Source organism: Danio rerio, chromosome 1 (genome assembly GCF_049306965.1).
Source record: "Danio rerio strain Tuebingen ecotype United States chromosome 1, GRCz12tu, whole genome shotgun sequence".
NCBI lineage: Eukaryota > Metazoa > Chordata > Actinopteri > Cypriniformes > Danionidae > Danio > Danio rerio.
Window position 1 is genome coordinate 54,729,102 of NC_133176.1, and position 20,833 is coordinate 54,749,934.

General features: G+C 32.7%; 1 protein-coding gene across 1 annotated transcript; it reads left to right on the forward strand.

The window, feature by feature from the left end:
- Positions 1-360: 360 nt before the first annotated feature.
- actr2a (actin related protein 2a) lies at positions 361-17,984 on the forward strand. The gene is given in 9 exon segments (NM_213499.1): positions 361-448; positions 6,136-6,246; positions 9,790-10,005; positions 10,367-10,439; positions 11,989-12,125; positions 12,707-12,856; positions 14,137-14,282; positions 14,783-14,915; positions 17,368-17,984. Coding segments are annotated over 9 exon segments (1,185 nt in total). The 5' UTR covers positions 361-400; the 3' UTR covers positions 17,539-17,984.
- Positions 17,985-20,833: the final 2,849 nt, after the last annotated feature.

Consider the following 20,833-nt stretch of genomic DNA (forward strand, 5'->3'; position numbering starts at 1 on the left):
CTTTTTATTTTTTTGTCAACCTTAGTACACACCTTAGTGTAACTATTGAAGAGTCGCGCTTTAAATATGAAAGTTAAATATGCTAACGGTCTAATCGCATTTAATTATTTATGCTAAGCTAAGCTAAAGGTGCTCCCGCCATATCTGGAGATCGGCTGAATGTTTCACAATATGGTGAAACTCACCCGTTTAACTCTTGTGGAGTTGTAAAATGAGCCTATTTCTTAAAAATAAAAACATAAACAGCGTTCCATCAATACATAAACAGTAGCGTAAACGCTTTTATTTTGTCTGACTCTTATTTTGAAGCGGTGTGAAGGGCAGGGCTGTGACTTCCGCCTGGCCGAGAACAGCGGCGGCGGTGCAGAGATCAGGGCGGATTCACCGAGTCTGGACAAAAATGGACAGCCAGGGCAAAAAAGTGGTGGTCTGTGACAACGGGACAGGGGTGAGTGTGAAAGCGGACTCTCAGCGACCCCGTCCGGTGTGAACAGCGCGTTTTCTTCGCGACTGTATACAATTAAATGACGACTTGCAGGAAAAAGATGCAGCGGAACAGGAAGTGAAGTGATGGCAGCTTATTTTACACACTGATTACCTGTGATTTACACACTGTGGAGAAATACCCGATCAGGTGCACGAAAACCATTGTTAATATAGATATTAAATAGTGCTGCGTGTTTATGTTTATGTCATTGTGTGTATGTAATGACATGAATCGCATATTTCATTGATTGTTTTATGAGGTCGCAGTATGAGCGTGCGTAAAGAACGAAAAACAGTGAAATGCGCATTAAAATTAACGTTGCGTGTGTGTTCGTGTCGCTAAAAAGAAAGAGAAATGATCACGAACTCACTTCCGAGTTTGCAATCTCACATCTGGCCGAGAGAGGAAGTGACGTACTAGACAGAGTATAGAAACCAACGCATTCCATCATCATTCTCCATAAAACCGAACTTGTTGTGATATTTAAATAATGTTGTGGCAAATATCTCGCAAAAACCGTGTTATTTATGTGGGCGGAAGCAACAGCTATTTCACACAGTTATACCAAAAAAAATGCGGAAAAATCTGTAACGTTTTGTATGAATTATCATATAATCTAAAAAACCGAGTGGTGTTATCATAATAATACATGTTCATATTCCTCCCAAAACCACCAACACTGAGGTGAATTTGGTTTTATATTCGCAAATTAGTTCAATGATAGCTCCCTCCCTATATTGTTTACTATGGTTTACATTTACATTTAGTCATTTAGCAGACGCTTTTATCCAAAGCGACTTACAAATGAGGACAAGGAAGCAATTTACACAACTAAGAGCAACAATGAATAAGTGCTAAAGGCAAGTTTCAGGTCTGTAAAGTCTAAGAAGGGAAGTATTAGTAGTATTAGTATTTTTATTTTTATTTATTATTATTATTATTATTTTGGGTACAGTTAGTGTGATATTCAGAGAGGCAATTACAGATTAGGAAGTGTAGTGGAGAGTAAATAGTTGAGTTTTTAGTCGTTTCTTGAAAGTAGCGAGTGACTCTGCTGTTCTGATGCAGTTAGGGAGTTCATTCCACCAACTGGGCAGATTGAGCGTGAGTGTTCGAGAAAGTGATTTCTTCCCTCTTTGGGATGGAACCACGAGGCGACGTTCATTCACAGAACGCAAGTTTCTGGAGGGCACATAGATCTGCAGAAGCGAGAGCAGATAAGAAGGAGCAAGGCCAGAAGCCACTTTGTAGGCAAACATCAGAGCTTTGAATTTGATGCGAGCAGCAACTGGCAGCCAGTTCAAACGGATGAGCAGCGGAGTGACATGTGCTCGTTTAGGTTCATTGAAGACCACTCGTGCTGCTGCATTCTGGAGCAGTTGAAGAGGCTTGATAGAGTTAGCTGGAAGCCCCGCTAGTAGAGAGTTGCAGTAATCCAGTTTGGAGAGAACAAGAGCTTCAACAAGGAGTTGAGCTGCATGTTCAGAAAAGAAGGGTCGGATCTTTCTGATGTTATAGAGTGCGAATCTGCACGATCGAGCAGTTCTAGAAATGTGGTCAGAGGAGTTTAGTTGGTTGGATATTCGGTCAGAAGTCACATGTAAGTACGACTTCAAAACAACATTAGCACAATTCATTTGACTGTGAACAGTGTTGTACATTGACCGTCTTTGGCTGCTAATATAATTTCCAAAGAAATCACAGGATTGGCAAAGAATACTTTTCTGAATTTAAATTATTAACCTTCCTGTCGTGTTCGACACGACAGGAACAATGTACAACTTAAATCACTCATAAACATTGTGTTTTACATCTGATTGCCTCAAGGCTTTATGATATCCTCCATGCTATACACTTGAACTTATAAAAGTGACGATCATCTCTTTCATTGAATTTTGAGTGTTTTAATCAATTCTGTTACACCTGTGGTGTTCCAGGTCAAAAGTGACCGCCATAGGAAATAAATGGGTATCCAGGCTATATTCATTCAGCAGACAGAACATCTCCACACACACTACCCCAACTCACTCACTCACTCACTCACTCAAAAAGAAAAGGAATCTTGTTTTCTTTCTTTTTTTATTTTATTCTTTGTGTTTATTTATTTATTTATTTATTTATTTTTCTCTCTGGAAAGAAGCACAGAGAAAAAGTCTTTCTTTCTGTCTGTCCATGCTCACCGTATATACCCCCAGTCTCTATTTTACACTATTATATACACTATTATACATTATACACTAATTATATTAGTACGCTAATATAGTCCAATCGAAGACTGAAATTTCGCTCACTCAGAACACAGGAAAGGATAGCATTTTGTTTGTGCTTTGCTGGTTGATAAATCATTCAGATGGGTTACAATTTTAATTTCTTTGGTCAGACGCTGTGAGGTGTCTATTAGTAATGAAACAAAGAATTTTGATTTCTGTCATCCATTTTTCATTTTGTAATATATTTTCAGCGCCTATTTTTAATGCAGTTATTTTATGTCTAATTCATGTTAAACACTACTTTGACGCATTGTTCACAGCTAAAGAATGTTGAATAAAAAATTGGTGGAGAAAAATTATTTTTGTGCTAATATAAGAGCAGTTAAAACAGACCGTCAGTTTTGACCGGGAACACTAAAGTAAGGGGCAGGATGTGAACACGACAGGAAGGTTAAGGAGAAAGTCCCAGTGTGTGAATATAAAACCAATTTGACCTTTTTTTTGACCAATTTGAAATATGCAGAGTCTGACTCACTTGGACCTAAAGCTGTGTATTAAACATTTAAAGCATTAATATGTGAGGAATTCCAGCGTTATGGGTGTGACATTTGCAGTAAAAACTCAACACATAAATTCACATAGAAAGTACACATTAACATTATATTGAAACATTCATTCATTCATTTCCTTGTCAGCTTAGTCCCTATATTAATCCGGAGTCGCCACAGCGGAATGAACTGTCAACTTATCCAGCACGTTTTTAAACAGCGGATGCCCTTTCGGCCGCAACCCATCTCTGAGAAACATTCACACACACACTCATACACTACGGACAATTTAGCCTACACAATTCACCTGTACCGCATGTCATTGAACTGTGGGGGAAACCGGAGCACCCGGAGGAAACCCACGCGAACGCAGAGAGAACATGTAAACTCCTCACAGAAACGGCAACTGAGCCAAGGTTCGAACCAGCGATCTTCTTGCTGTGAGGCGACAGCACTACCTACTGCGCCACTACGTCGCATATATTGAAACAAATGTTAATATTTTCCGGAACAACTGAATGGAACCACAGACCAGAAAAAAAATAAATCTGTAAACTTTTGTACTTTAAATGAGGAAAAACAAACATGCGTTATGGATGTGACCAAAAAAAGTCAGCGAATTTGCTGTACACAACACGGTTTGTAGAAATTCAGTAAAATAAACCGCACAGCCTCAAAGAAACAATGCTAATCAAAAGGAGAAGAGTCGACTCCCTACAGAAGAAACTGATTTGATTTTTATTGAATATTTTAGCATTTATGAGGGAAACGCTTCATTATGGATGTGACATTTCTGCGTTATGGATGTGACTGATGTGAAATTGCCATTTGTGTTGTGTGACTTATCAAATAAAATTGTTTAAAAACATTGACAAACATTTTTGAGTATTTCACAAGTATTGTAAAATACTTGTTTACACACAAAAGAAAAACGTTGAAACGGTTTTGGTATTTCGGTGAAATTGTTTTTCATGGCTAGGTTGACATTTGCATTGAAATGCTCATGTAGTTTGTTTACATTCATTTCACCACATGTCTTTGATTTTGTTATTATTCGTTACAGCAGGTGAAACGGCTCACAGTTGTTTACCTTAATTTATACTTGAAAGTTTGTGTGTGGCTTTCTTTGTATTTGTAGTTGTCATGTTAAATGTTTTGCACATTTTATTTGTTTCTGTTTTTAATATTTTGTTTTATCTTTAGATATTTATGTCGGTGTATTTTATTATTATGTCTAAACAATACATCATTGGGAAGATTTGTAAAAAAAAATTTCTCTCTAAATCCATTGCTGTGTCTTTTTGTAGGTCGTATATGTTTTGTATGTCACTATTTTCTCTTGTTTCTTGATTTATTTTACATTTTGCACAGATTATTGTTTCATGATAGGTTTGTCTGTCTGTTCATTGTTTTTCTGTCTGCAAAAATTATATTAATAATTATATATATATATATATATATATATATATATATATATATATATATTGGCAATTCCACGCAAATGTCAACCTTGCCATAAAAAATTATTTAGTTTTCAGCAAAATAGACAAACCGTTTCTACATTTTTTGTGTTAGCAAGTATTTTACAGGACTGTAAAAATACTCGTGAATGTATCTGTCAGTATTTCAAACTATTATATTTAATTTGCCAAAATCACACAAGTGGCAATTTCACAGCTGTCACATCCATAACGGAAATGTGTCACATCCATAACGACACTTCTTCTTCATAAATGCAAAAATGTCAAATAAAATAAAATCAATTATTTTAATTCTATAGTGAGCCGACTCATATCTGTTTGATGAGCATTGTGTCTTTTGGGTTGTGCAGTTTAACTGTCAGAATTTCTAAATAATCTGTTGTCGACTGTAAATTCGCAAACTTTTTTTGTCACATTCATAACGCATGTTTATTTTCCTAATTTAAAATATAAAACATGTTTACATATTGATATTTTTTTTGCTCCCATAACTCTGTGGTGAGCTATTTTGGAAAATATAAACAGAAGTTTCGATATAATGTCAACATATACTTTCTGTGTGAAATTATGTTTTGAGTTTTTACTGCAAATGTCACATCCATAACACTGGAATTGCTCATATATATATATATATATATATATATATATATATATATATATATATATATATATATATAATTTTTATTATTAATATAATGATGACCATGATATTTAACATTTGATTCTTCTATTTCCGTACTTGAATACTGTTAGAAAAACCATTAAGCACTGTTTATTTAATTATTTTTGCTTATAATTTATGCAAAAAGTCTTGATTAGTTGGTCTGAAAAAATTAAATCTTTCCGAATAGAGCTAATTATCTGTTCATATCGCAATATTTATTGCATCAAAACAGAAAATCGCAATGTCAGATTTTTCCTATGTATATATTCTTATATTTATTTAATTCTGCTTGGTCAAATCACATTTTCTGTCTTTCTTTGAAATGTTTAACTTTTATTTTTGTATTGTTTTTTAAGGGATTTTGTTCTGTCTTTTGCCGTTTTATTAGCTTTATTAACTCAGTATTTCTATTTACGTATTTCTATTAATCGCCAAATCAACAGTGTTTGTTTGGTAGTTTGTTTTATTGTGATAATTTTTTTTAGCTAGTTATTTTACTTCCTTGTTTTTGTTTAATTTCAGTTTGTCCTTTTTAATTTGAGCAATTTCAGCATAATTGTATTAGTTTTATTTAAATATTTAATTAAAATCTGACATTTAAGATCAATTTTTTTTTTTAGTTTTAGTGCTGTATTTCAACTGTATTCTGCTTATTTTTGTTCTTAGGTGGCAAAAAAAACTTTCTTCTTTCTCATTGGTCATATTTTTATAATAATAATAATAATGAGCAATTTGTCTCTTTCAGTTCGTGAAGTGTGGATATGCTGGCTCTAATTTCCCAGAGCACATATTTCCGGCTCTGGTCGGGAGGCCGATCATCCGCTCCACTGCCAAAGTGGGAAACATCGAGATCAAGGTAGTGTTTACTCTCTAAACTGACATTTTACTCTTATTTGGGTTCACTGCAGTACATTGTACAATTGTCCTGAAATACTTGGCTAAATATTGACCATAAAACATATGTTAATAGAACTTAGTTGAATTTCTTTTACAGATATTTCCCACACAATGTTTAACAGAACAAGGAATTGTTTACTGTATTTCCTGTAGTATGTTTTCTTCTGGAAAAGTCTTATTAGTTTTATTTCAGCTAAAATAAAAGCAGTTTTTTATTTTTTAAAACCATTTTAAGGTCAATATTATTAGCCCTCTTAAGCATTTTATTTTCGATTGTCTACAGAGCAAACCAACATTATACAATGATTTACCTAATTACCCTAACTTGCCTGATTAACCTAGTTAAGCCGTTTAATGTCACTTTAAGCTGTATAGAACTGTCTTGAAAAATATCTAGTCAAATATTATTTACTGTCATCATGGCAAAGATAAAATAAATCAGTTGTTAATTAGTTTTAATCAATATTGTTGATGTTATTTGTATTCATTAATTTACTTTTGTACAGTTAATTTTTGAGAAACAGTTGTGATGGTGAATTATATTTTAAATATTTAGTACAAGTTTTGCCATGGATATAATATTAAAACATTTATAAATAATTGGATAAGTGAGCTGAAAATACAGTACCGTCTGTATTGGCCACTCAGTGGACTTTTGGCCAGAGGTTGAAAACTGTAATAGCAGTGCCACGAACGGTCATGTTTTGCAAAAGCACAGCTTGAGTAACTTCCTTCTTGTCTCTTACTTCCTGCTGTGCGTTTTTTAGCAGTTCACATGAATAATGAATATCCTTTTTAGGCCGTTTCAAGCAAATATAGAAACTTTGAGATGTACATTATTGCAGATCGAAAAAATATCACGCTTTTTTTAGGCACCTGAAAAACACCTGAATCCTGCATCATTTCTAACCCTAAACATAGGGTTTAGGGTTTAGGGATTTATTTTATGTACAATTAAAGTCAGAATTATTAGACCCCCTGAATTGTTAGCCTCCCTATTTATTTTTTCCCCCAATTTCGGTTTAAAAGAGAGAAGATCTAAACTAAATTTCTAAACATAATAGTTTTAATAACTCGTCTCTAATAACTGATTTATTTTGTCTTTGTCAATATTTGACTAGATATTTTTCAAGACACTTCTATACAGCTTAAAGTGACATTTAAAGGCTTAACTAAGTTAATTAGGGTAATTAGGCTTGTTAGGGTAATTAGGCAAGTTATTGCATAACGATGGTTTGTTCTGTGGACTACTGAAAAAATATATAGCCTAAAGAGGCTAATAATTTTGTCCTAAAAATAGTGTTTAATAAATTATTAACTGTGGGGGTGATATAAACACACCCAGTCCTTTTTTTCAATTCAACAACATAAAAACGGTGGACCAATTGGATCGGTTATCAGACTGACTGCAACTTGACGTAGGAGTGCGGTCCCCCCGCTCACCGAATTGATTGACAGGCGTGCATTAACATGTCTCCGTAGTAACGCATATAATCATATCAACAAAACAGGACATGTGTAAAGCAACTGGGTTGTTTAGTTTTCAGGTGTTGATGTTGGATTACTTTATTTATTTTGGATTGTGAAAGCAGTATTCTCCAATGAGAGGGATTATAGCGCCTTCCGATGGTGAATGAGGTTATACTAATGACATGTATTATTTGGTAGTTTGGTCCTTTATTTCACAAATTTGGCAACCAATGTGAGCTAGTGACATAAACACTGTTTATTTGTAGGTCGCACAGACTTTAAATTGAATGTATTTTATTTATTTGTCAATTCATTATTATTTTTAAACTTATGTGTGTGGCTTATGTGTGATTTATTTTTTTTTATGTTATTTCTTTCTTTTTTTATAGTCCTTTATTTCAAGAATGATACTGATGAGAGGCACTGATCCAGAATCAGTTTTTAGTCTCATTGCTTACCTCCTGTTTTCTCCATATTTGTCTTTTTCTCTTCTGTTACTGTATTGAGGTGCTGTAGGATTATAGGAGGATGGTAAGTGTGTGTGTGTATGCGTGCGTGCGTGCGTGCGTGCGTTAGACTAACCTGTAGTGATTTTTCTTCTACACACACCTTGATAAGGGCAGTTTTTCAGCCTGTAGTGAAACTCTTCAAACACTCTCAGAAGACGCAGAGCAGTTTGGTGAAAAAATGACTAATATATGTAATTCTCTCACTAACCTGGATGAAGTGCTTGAGTTTGAGAAATGTTTGTCATTACCCAGATTGCAGTGTGTGCTGTGTCCAAAATACAAAAATCTTGGTTTTAGGAAATCTCAAATTATTGAGGTAAAAGTGTTTTTTAAACCTAGAGATTAATGGGCATTTTTACATTGTTTATTTGTGGTTAAAAATATGGAAGCCTTTGTTGTTGTTTTTTTATGTTTGTGTAGTTTTCTAGTATTGTTTTTTTCCGAGTTTATACATATTCACTTGTATTAGTTTTGACTGTTTTTAATGACTTTTTGTTTATTTCATGTTTAATATTTAAATTAGGGGCCTGGACAGAATTTATATATATTTTTAGCTTTTTTTCTAATTAATACATTTATTATTTTGATTTGTTTAGCTTTATTGCTTTATTTGTATTTCTTTTTGTACTTTGTTATTGTTGTTTTGTTATTTTTATTAGTATTTGAAGAAATATTTTTTTATTAATATATAATCCATTTCTCAGTGAATTTAAGTAATATATTTTATTATATCAAAGTGATATATTTATTAAAATAATATTTTAGTCACCAACATCTTTAGAAATAGAAATAGTACTTTTAAAATCATGCTAATTATTGCAGCAAAAATTACAAACTACAAAATTTCAACTAAATATGTATATATAATTCATTATTTTTTTATATTTTTTATTTTTATTTATTTCTTTTATTTATTTGTTTTAATTTTTTTATTTATTCATTTTTCTTTCTTTTTCTTTTATTTCTTTTGTATTTATTTTTCTTACTATCTTTCTTTTTATTTATTTAAATTTCTTTTTATTTATTTCTTTTTATTTATTTTTAATTCATTTATTTAATATTTTTTTTTCTTTATTTTTTTTAAATATTTTTTTAATTAATCAATTAATTTATTTATCTTTTTTTGTAAATAAAAAAACTATTAATATATCTTTGAAATAGTGTTTAAATAATAAAATATAGTTTATATTTTGTATAAAGTCATTGATAGTGACGTTGTTGAATCATAAATAGATAAATCCATAGTTTAAACTTTTACCATGTATTCATCAACTTTCAGCTGTTGTGAGTTGTTCACCCAATTTTTATTTTCAGCGCTTTTAATATTTTTTTTTATCATATGAGAAGAAATGCAGAGGTCGGCATGAGTGCTGCATGCGTTTCATAAAACCTGCATTGATTGAATGAATTTCCTCACTGATATTTGTCATCTCCAACTCTCCGCTTCTCTTTTGTCATCTTTGGAGATGTGCAAGACCGTGTAAGTCAGCTGGTGTTTGACTGGTGTGTGTGTGTTTCTGCAGGACCTGATGGTGGGCGACGAGGCGAGTGAACTGCGCTCCATGCTGGAGGTGAACTACCCCATGGAGAACGGCATCGTGAGGAACTGGGATGACATGAAGCACTTGTGGGATTACACCTTCGGCCCGGAGAAACTCAACATCGACTCAAGAAACTGCAAGATCCTGCTGACCGAGCCCCCCATGAACCCCACCAAAAACAGAGAGAAGATCATCGAGGTTACAGCCATCATCTTTATTAAAATCAAATACAGTTTTCGAAAGAAGTCTCTTCTGCTCATCAAGGCTGCATTTATTTGATCAAAACAATAAAAGTCCTATTTTGAAATACTGTTACAGTTTAAAATGGCATTTTCGTGTAGAATATCGGTTCAAATTGTATTTATTCCTTCGATTTTAAGCTCCCATAGGTACAATAGAAATGGTATTATTGTTCAATAATATTGCAGTGTCACTTGGTAAGCAGAACAATCATTTCTTTTAAAAACATTACACAAGCTTATCCAAACTTTTGACTGGTGATTTTCATTTGTGACTGATCATCTGTGAAGTGTGTGTTGACCCTCTTGTCTCCCTGTAGGTGATGTTTGAGACCTATCAGTTCTCTGGAGTTTATATCGCCATCCAGGCCGTCCTTACACTCTACGCTCAAGGTAAATGGAGTGAAAAAAAGTTAATGTGTGCGTGTGTGTGTGTATATTTATTTATTTATTAGTGGTGGGCCGTGAATGTGCTGTGTTAACGCGAGACTCGCAGACATCTCAAGTTGGGAAAAAAAGACAGAGTTGATTTGCAGGAGGTTGCGGGAGAGTGGGTGCCTCAAGACCAGGGATGTGGGGTGGGGGTGGAGTTATTATAACTATTACAGTCTGCAGTATTTCTCTATATTAAGGAAATACTAATAAGGAAAAACGGCAAACACATGCGGGCATTTCTTCTTTCTTTCTGCCAACACAACAGCCATTCCTGATATGCGAGTCCCATCTCTCACTCAATACACTACAATTATATGGGATAAATACAGCACTACAACATACAAACGAGAGAGATCAACTTAGTATATGTATAGGACAGGATGTAATAATACAGCACTTACCAGTTTCTTAATGATTTGATCAGCTGTAGTTAAAAATTTTAATCTTCGAACGGGCTTATTATGTGGTCTCTGTCGCCATCTTGTGGATAGATAACATCAACTGTCTTTGGTCTGCTCAGTATGCTAGGTTAATGGCCGGCGACTCGCTGTCTCTCAGAAATTAACAATATTTTAAAATAGGCACTATCCTTATAAATAAACTGCATAGCTGCAATGTAAACAACTACATTTTCCACTAAAAAAATCATCAAAAGTACATTATGTTGTCCAACAGCTGCAATATTTGCCAAACTATAGATTGTCTTCTGCTTGTTGCTGTATGTGGGCAGAATAATACACAAAGGTGAAGAGGCAGTACGAGTGCTGTTACTGGCAGAATATCGCACAGCTATTTGATGTATATATGTATGTGTTTGTGTGTGTGTATATGTGTATATATATATGTGTATATATATATATATATATATATATATATATATATATATATATATATATATATATATATATATATATATRTGTATATATATATATATATATATATATATATATATGTATATATATATTTATATATGTGTGTGTGTGTGTGTATATATTATTATTATATATATTATGTGTATATATGTATGTATGTATGTATATATTATATATATTATATGTATTATACATATATATATATATGTATGTGTGTGTGTGTGTATGTATGTATGTATATATATATATATATATATATATATATATACACATACATATATATATATATATATATATATATATATATATATACATACATACATACATACATACATACATACATATATATATATATATATATATATATATATATATATATATATATATATATATATATGTGTAACAAAATAGTTTTTCTTTTTATGTATGTGTATGTCACTTATGCATAGAAAATATATGCAATACACAGACATATATTATGTCAAAACAAACTTAAATTTTGATTTCAATTAATCCGGGCCCAGCACTAATATACACACACACACGCACGCACACACATACAATATAAAACATAATAAAAAATATTATCATTTTTGCAGCATTTTTTATACAATACAATGTCTGTATGTGCACAGGTCTGCTGACGGGTGTAGTTGTGGACTCTGGCGACGGCGTCACTCATATTTGTCCCGTGTACGAAGGCTTTTCTCTTCCTCATCTCACTCGCCGTCTGGACATCGCCGGAAGAGACATCACACGCTACCTCATCAAGGTAAACACACTCCCACTGTTTACACTGGATAAAATCATTTCAGATTCCTAATGTAGCGTTTGTAAGTTCAGTGTAAATATTAACATATCAGCGAGAAAGAAGAATCCTTAGCATTTCAACTCGCTGTATAATCGGTGCGTGTTTCTTTCTAAAGCCTCAGTAATACTTCAGTGTCGAGTGGTTGCTATATTCCATCACACACACCTTGCACATAGCAGATGCCGTGAAAGCAAAATTAATAAAATGTAAATAAAAATACATATTTATTTACAAAAATAATTTTATTTTTTAATTATTCCAGCCCAGTAAAAGAAATCTGATGGTCTCCAGAAGAAAAAATATTATAAGAACTACTGAGAATATTTTCTTGCTCTATTAAATCTCACACAAAAAAAATAGCTGTATTTATAACTTTCAATCTTGTTGTGTCTTATGCAAACAAACTAATAGCTTATCGCTGGAATCTTGTTTAGTCGAGTGTAGTTAGGACACAATATAGTTAAAAACAAACATAATTAATAACATTATTGTCATTTGCGGGTGAACTAACCTTCTGTCTGTGTGTGTGTTTTTCTCTCCAGCTGCTGTTGTTGAGAGGTTACGCCTTCAACCACTCGGCAGACTTCGAGACGGTGAGGATGATGAAGGAGAAGCTGTGTTACGTGGGTTATAACATCGAGCAGGAGCAGAAGCTTGCGCTGGAGACCACTGTTCTGGTGGAGTCTTACACGGTGAGCTTTAGAAACATCCAAACACACTAAAAATTAAAACAACAACAACAGAGATTAATAATGAGCGGCTAGCTTAAATCAATGGGTGCTCCGGTACCCCACAGTCCAAAGACAAGCAGGTAAATTGAATAAACTAAATCGGCCGTAGTGTATGTGTGTGAATGAGAATGTATGAGTGTTTCCCAGTGATGGGTTGCAGCTGGAAGGGCATCAGCTGTGTAAAACATATGCCAGTTAAGTTGGCGGTTTATTCCCCTGATAAATAAAGGGACAAAGCTAAAGGGAAATGAATGAATAAATGTAATATTCCATGTGCTTTTTTGTTTAATTTGTTATTTAATTGTATTTATTTTATTTCTTTAGCTTTTTTAAGAATCTTTTTAATGAGATGTAACAAAAATGTGACAATATAACACATCCCAATCATATTTACATCTTTGTTTTTAATTTCAAAGAAAAACTACAATAACAAACCTAAAAAAACACAAAACAGTTTAATTTAATATTTTGTTTATTTTATTTTTTATTTAAATACATTTATTATTACTATTTATTTTTTATTTATTTTTTATTGTAGAAAAACACTTGAAATTTAGCATGAAAATACACTTTTTTTTTTACATTTTATTGTTATTTTTGTATTTTACTTATATTAATTGCATAATAAATATTCTTTTTATGTTATAATATGAATTATCCATTTATATCTTTGCTACATAAATTTATTAAATATAATTCTTTTTAAAAAGTTCAAAGGAGGTTTTTATTTATGGATATCATAAACATTTTAAGTCTTATATTTTAAAATTTTGTAAGCATTTGTCTTTATATGTATTTAGTTCTGTTACAGTATATTATATAAAATATTAAGTTAAATATTAATTCATTTTTACACGCATTTAATATCTTTGCAAAACAGTAGATTTTGAAAACACAATAAAATATGGGACACACCTTATTTTATTTGAGTATTTTTTTATGTAGGGGGGTCGTGGATTTTAATGATATCAGTTCTGGATATTATATTATCACTTAATGTAAATTTGTGATTAGTTTCTGCACTAAAAGGTTTAACTAAAATATGTATTTGACAGACGGTAGGCTCTAATGGCCACTTGAGGGTAGCGGGGTGATGTTTTTATTATGGCCACTAGAGAGCAGCAGTGTGTTTATTATCGCCACGAAAGGGCAGCAGAGTGTTAATTATGGCCACTAGAGGGCAGCAGTGGGCTGTTTTTTTTCTAGTGAGTGAATGGACACTGGTTTGTGTGTGCCTGTAGCTGCCGGACGGGAGGGTGATTAAAGTTGGCGGCGAGCGGTTCGAGGCTCCTGAAGCTCTGTTTCAGCCTCACCTCATTAATGTGGAGGGTGTGGGGGTCGCTGAACTGCTCTTCAACACCATCCAGGCTGCAGACATCGACACCAGGTTAGTTTAAACACGCAGTTTTCAATAAATTCATATATAAATAAATGTGTGTGTGTATACAATTCACACTGTGAACAAGGTGCTAAATAATAAGACTTTTACCTGAATAAACCACTAATTAGCAGCTTAATTATAGTTAGCAAGCTAATGGCTTGGTTTAGGTATTGGATTGAGGATGTAAATTAAGATCATACTTACACTAGTGCTAATAAACAGTTCATATATTAATAATAGATGGGTAATAAGCCAGTTGTAAATGCTGTGAATGCTTACCTAAACTAAAGTGTTACCAATATGCAGTTGCTATATAGCATTACATTCATTCGAATTGTAATGACAATTAAATGTTATAAACATGTTTTTAGATGTGTTTTGACATGCTACACATGATGCTATTACTTTAGAATTGTAATTTATGAACATTTCACTTACTCTCCTATATATTTATGTGCATATTTGACACGATTATACACACTCCTGTTTGTCTGTCTTGATCTAAGGGCTGAGTTTTACAAGCACATTGTTTTGTCGGGCGGCTCCACCATGTATCCCGGTCTGCCGTCTCGTCTGGAGCGAGAACTCAAACAGCTTTACCTGGAGAGAGTGTTGAAGGGAGACGTCGACAAGCTCTCGGTACGTAAAACACACCTCATGTTCAGACTCAACCCAAAAATAAACATTCTGTCAGCATTTCCCTCCTTTATGAGTTTCCCTCTTCTTGTGTTGAACACAAAAGAAGATATTTTGAAGAATGTTGGAAACCTGCAACCATTAACCTCCATTGTTTTTCCTACTAAGGAAGTTAATGGTTACCGGTTTTATTCTTTGAAATATCTTTTGTTTTCAGCAGATTAAAGAATAAATTGTGAGTTTTCATTTTTGGTGTGAACTATTCCGTTTAATTTGCTAAAGCAAACTCTTATTTAGAGAGCTGCTGAACCAGTAGGTGAAGATGTTTGTCTGTAATGGGCTACTTGCCTTTAATTCTACTGGAACTGTCAAAGAATTGACAAAGAGATTGTGACTATTAGTAGTGTTTTTTGGTCTAACAGTGTTAAAGGTCACTGATGTTTGCAGATGCACTAAACTGATAGCTCGATTTTCCCCAACTAAATATTATAAAATATTAGCATTACTAAAATGCTAAAACCACTGGGGCTTTTTATGGCTCCTTCTCATACTTCAGCCTCCACATCAAAGTTCCTGAAAGCAAAGAAGGTCAAGGTGCTGCCGGATTGGCCAGCCCAGTCACCAGACATAAACATTATTGAGCATGTCTGGGGTAAAATAACGGAGGAGGCATTAAAGATGAATCCAAAGAATCTTGATGAACTCTGGGAGTCCTGCAAGAACGCTTTCTTTGTCATTCCAGATGACTATTAATAAGTGATTTGAGTCATTGCAGAGATGAATGGATGCAGTCCTCCAAGCTCATGGGAATCATTCACAATATCCATTCTGTCTCCACTGCAGCATGACTTCATACTGGACGTTATTTCTGTTAAGTGACGAGACTTTAGTCTTAGCAAAGTCGGAGCTTACTCTTCTAAATAAACAATTAAAAATCAAGGCATGATCATATTTCATTTTGGTAAAATAAGTGTAATCTAGAGGCCTTTGCCTTTCAGAAAGGCCACTTCTGATACCAAATGATCAACTAGAAGTCAAGTTATTTGTTGTTTCTAAAACTTTGATAAAGACTAGACTTTTTGTCAGGTAGTGTATATATGTATGTAGGTTATTTATTTATTTTAGGGTTTTAGTTTTGAGATTTTGCTCTAGTTAGTGTCAGGAATGGACAGTATTTATGTCACTTTTTATTTTAAATATAAAATGGCATTTGGTAATTTGTATTTGATAGCGTTTATGAAAAGGGCTTAATATTTTGCATCTAAATACTTTCGTTCTTTTTGTAATTTATTTTGTCTATTTAAACAAACACAGCAATAAACATGAAATTGGATGACGATTAGTACAGTAGTTAACAGGGAAACCTGAAGAAAATAATAAAAGAAAAATCTTTAAAAAATTACAGAGGCAGACATTTAAAAATTATATGAATTATAAAATTTATATTTACACAGTTTTTACGCATATTATAAACATTTTCTACTGTGGTAATTAGGTTATCTCATAATACAAGAGTACATTCAATTAAGTAGTTACGTTACGTTGTAAAGAAAATTCTAAAAATTGGGTAATAAAAATGTACATTTGTAAATATAATATTCACCCATTAAAATAAATAAATTGCCCATATAATCTATCTTATAGTCTCTATTTTGAAAACATTTCATGTTTCCTTGTAAAAGTATTTTTAAAATGCCAAAATACAATATTTTATCTTGATTTTTTTATCTTGTAGTTTAAGTCGAATTGAAAGTCAGGTGAAGTCAGGATTATTGGAGTTCTTGTATATTTTTATTTTACCCAATTTCTGTTTACACAAAGCTTTTTTCAACACATTTCTAAACATAAAAGTTTTAATAACTCATTTCTTTTATTTTTGCCATCATGACAGTACATAATATTTGACTAGGTATTTCTCAAGATACTAGTATTCAGCTTAAAGTGGCATTAAAAAGCTTATCTAGGTTAATTAGGGTTTTAGGCAAGGCATTGTATAATGATGGTTTGTTCTGTAGATTATCAAAACACACTATTGCTTGAGGTGGCTAATAATTTCGATCTTAAAATGGTTATAAAAAATACAAACTGCTCTCATTCTAGCCCAAAAAATAAATAAATAAACTTTCTCCAGAAGAAAAAACATTATAGGAAATACTGTGAGAAATTCCTTGCTCTGTTAAACATCATTTGGGAAATATTTGATAAAGAAAGATGATAATAATTTTGACTTCAACTCTGTTATTTTATTCTAAAATGCATTTCAGTGTTCTGTGTGTGTGTGTGTGTGTGTGTGTGTGTGTGTGTGTGTGTGTGTGTGTGTGTGTGTGTGTGTGTGTGTGTGTGTGTGTGTGTGTGTGTGTGTATATATATATATATATATATAATCATTATTATTTATTTATTTATTTATTTGTTTTGCTTGTTTTACTGAATCTGTCTGTTCTTGCTTTTGCAGAAGTTTAAGATCCGCATTGAGGATCCTCCACGTCGTAAACACATGGTGTTTTTGGGTGGCGCAGTGCTAGCAGACATCATGAAGGACAAAGACAACTTCTGGATGACCAGAGAGGAGTATCAAGAGAAGGGCACGCGTGTGCTGGAGAAACTGGGTGTCACTGTTAGATAAATCAAACACATTCTCGCATAAACACACACAAATACACACAAAGCATCACACACTCACACTCCCAGTCGCCGGGTGGCATTTTGGCAGCGTAAATGCACCAATGTTTTTTTCAAAAGATGATGAGGAAATACTTGAGAACCACAAACAAATACTTGAACTTCCTTTTACAATCCAAAAATGAAAAGTGCTTAAAGTTTGTACGACATTCCAAATGTAAAGGCTCATATCAGTGATATTGAGTGAATTGCTCACGAAAGCCGTTTATGCTGCCAAAATGAATCCACAAAAGCACCACCATATCATGACCTGTTTGTTTCGAGTCCTGTCCGCTTTATGAATTCTCATCGACTCTAACAAAGTCAAATATCACTCAAAAGAGAGTTTAAAAAAATTAAACATGAGGATGTTGTGTAAGTAAACAATAAAAAGATGTATTTTTAAGAGAGGTTTCTTTGGTAAGAAGTTGTTTTTGTAATGATAAAAAAAGTCGTTGCAGCCAATTAGCTAATAAAAATGAAGACTATAAGAATGGTGGCTGATGGTATCAAACATACAGACGTTCTGGCAGAAGTGTCTACTTTTTACCTTTAATTTTCTGCAATGGCTTTCTCTCAGTGTTGTTAGATGTGCGCTTCATCTGATTTCCTGAAAGTAAAGAGGGAAATGCGGTTATGACCTGGACCAACTTCTCTGAATATTACAATATTTTACGAGTGCTCTGAGCTCAAATAATGTCAATGAGGATGCTTTAAATAAACTAACTATGAGCATCGCTAATCTGCTTAGCTGTTAGGATTTGAAAGTCATATAGACAGGTCGTTCGCAATTAGATCTGTGTTTTAGTCTAAAGGACATTTATAAACGGTAGTATCAGTTTCAGACTGTGTTTGAAAGGGAAGTGATAATGTTCTGCCGCATGTTTTGCGTACAGTTATAGCTGAAAACTAGAAGCTCATTTCCGCATCTGTATCTCATCAAATTCACATTTTAGGATCAAAATGGACTTTTCTTTTGCATTGACATAATTTTGACAATTAGTCACTTTTTTGTTTCTATTGTCATTACCGTAATGCTAATATAATGAAATTATCAATTACATAATGCATTATTTTAATAAAAAAATATATACATGTATTGGCGTGATGACATTATTTTCATGACGATTAAGCTCTTTTTTGGTCTGTATTGTCATTACCGTAATGTTATTACGATAGAATTCTTATCAACATCTTGCCTTTAAATCTGTCATTTATATTAAAACAATGCATTTTGACATTATTGTCATGACAATTAAGCACTCTTTTTGTCTGAATTGTCATTACCGAATTGCTAATACAATGGAATTCTCATTCACATAATACATTATTGTTATAAAAATTATAATTCATTGACATGGTATTGTGACAATTAGGCACTTTTATTGTCTGTATTGTCATTATCGTAATGCTAATATAATGGATTTCTCATTAACATCTTGCAGATACGTTTAACGTTTTTATTCAATTAATGTATCTTAACATAATTTTCATGAAAATTTAGCACTTTTTGCCTGACTTGTCATTAACGTAATGCTAATATAATGGGATTCTCATTAACATCTTGCCCATACATCTATCATATAATGGAACTATCATTAACATCATGTTAATACAGCTTTCATTTTTATTAAAATAATGCATTTTGACATTATTTTCTTAACAATTAAGAACTTTTTTTGTCTGAATTTTCATTACCGTAATGCTAATATAATGGAATCCTCATTACCATCATGCCAATTACAGCTATCATTTTTTAAACAATGCATTTTGACATTGTTTATGACAATTAGGAACAGTTTTGTCTGAATTGTCAATACCGTAATGCTAATATAATGGAATTATCATTGACATCATGCCAATACATCTATAATTTTTTCTTAAAATAATGCATTTAGACATTATTTTTATGACAATTAGGCTCTTTTTTTTGTCTGAATCGTCATTACCATAATGCTAATATAATGGAATTATCATTACCATCTGGCCAATACAGCTAGCGTTTTTATAAAGTTATACATTTTGATGCTATTTTCATGACAATTAAGCTCCTTTTTTGTCTGAATTGTCATTACCATAATGCTAAGATAATGTAATTTTTATTACCACCATGCAAATACATGCATAATTTTTATTAATTTAATGCATAAAATAAAAAAAATTACTCTAATGGAAAAAAACTACAATCATTACCATAAAGAAACATTTACCTTGATTCAAAGTCAAAAATAAATAGTGAAAATACAGTACTCTTTCGGTAATATAGTAAACAAATACTGTATTTACTAGCAATGAGAATCAGAAAATATATGTAAAATTGAAATTTTTGTATGGAAATGATTATTTTGGAATTAATGTTTATAATCGTTTATAAAAATGTAGCTGTAGTTTTTTTAAGAATGAAAATTAGACTTGGAATAAAAATGATAGTATCCAATAAGAAATGTAAATTAGTGGAAATGACAAAATATAGAGGAACAAAATGTGTTACGGTAATGAGAATTTCTAATGTAAATTGGTGTAATGTCAATGCAAAAAAGCATTCTGATTCTGAAATTAGATGGGGTTTTTTTTCCTTTTTTTTTTCTTTGCAAGATTCACATTTGGAGAGTTGGCCATAAATCATCCAGATTAGCTGCAGCAGTGCATTTAGTTGCAGCTCACGCATGCATTTCTCACATGCATCACTCCATGCAGCTTCAGTTAGTGTTGCTCATTCCATTGCAATACCCCAGATCCTTTTCATCAGCTCATTTATTTTAGTGTTTTAATGAGTCTCAATCGTGTTTTACTCCCTCGAGGAACTTCATGGTTGTTCACAGTCTCAACATGTTTTTTACTTTCCTTGCATTTAAAGGGATAGTTCACCTTTAAAATTAAAATGTGCTCACCATTTCCTCAAAGTGTTTCCAAACCTGTTTGTTTTTTCTTTTGTTAAACTGCTGGAAACCTGTAACCATTGACTTCTATAGTGGGAAAAGCAAATACTGAAGGAAAAACTCAATTGATGACAATATTTTCATTTTCAGGTGAACTATCCCTTCAACAGTTTTTTGTTTATTTGTTTTTTTTTTCTTCTCTGGTGGTTGTCGGGTAATTTTCGTGTCCTAGTCGTGCGGCATCTAACAGTCTGAAAATGAAGGCGTCTCTGGTTAGACGCTTCATTCCCAGACCCAAGACAGCCATGATGTAACGGTTTACTGCCTGTTTGTAAAAAGAATGACACAATAATGACGGTAATGATAATGATGAAAATAATT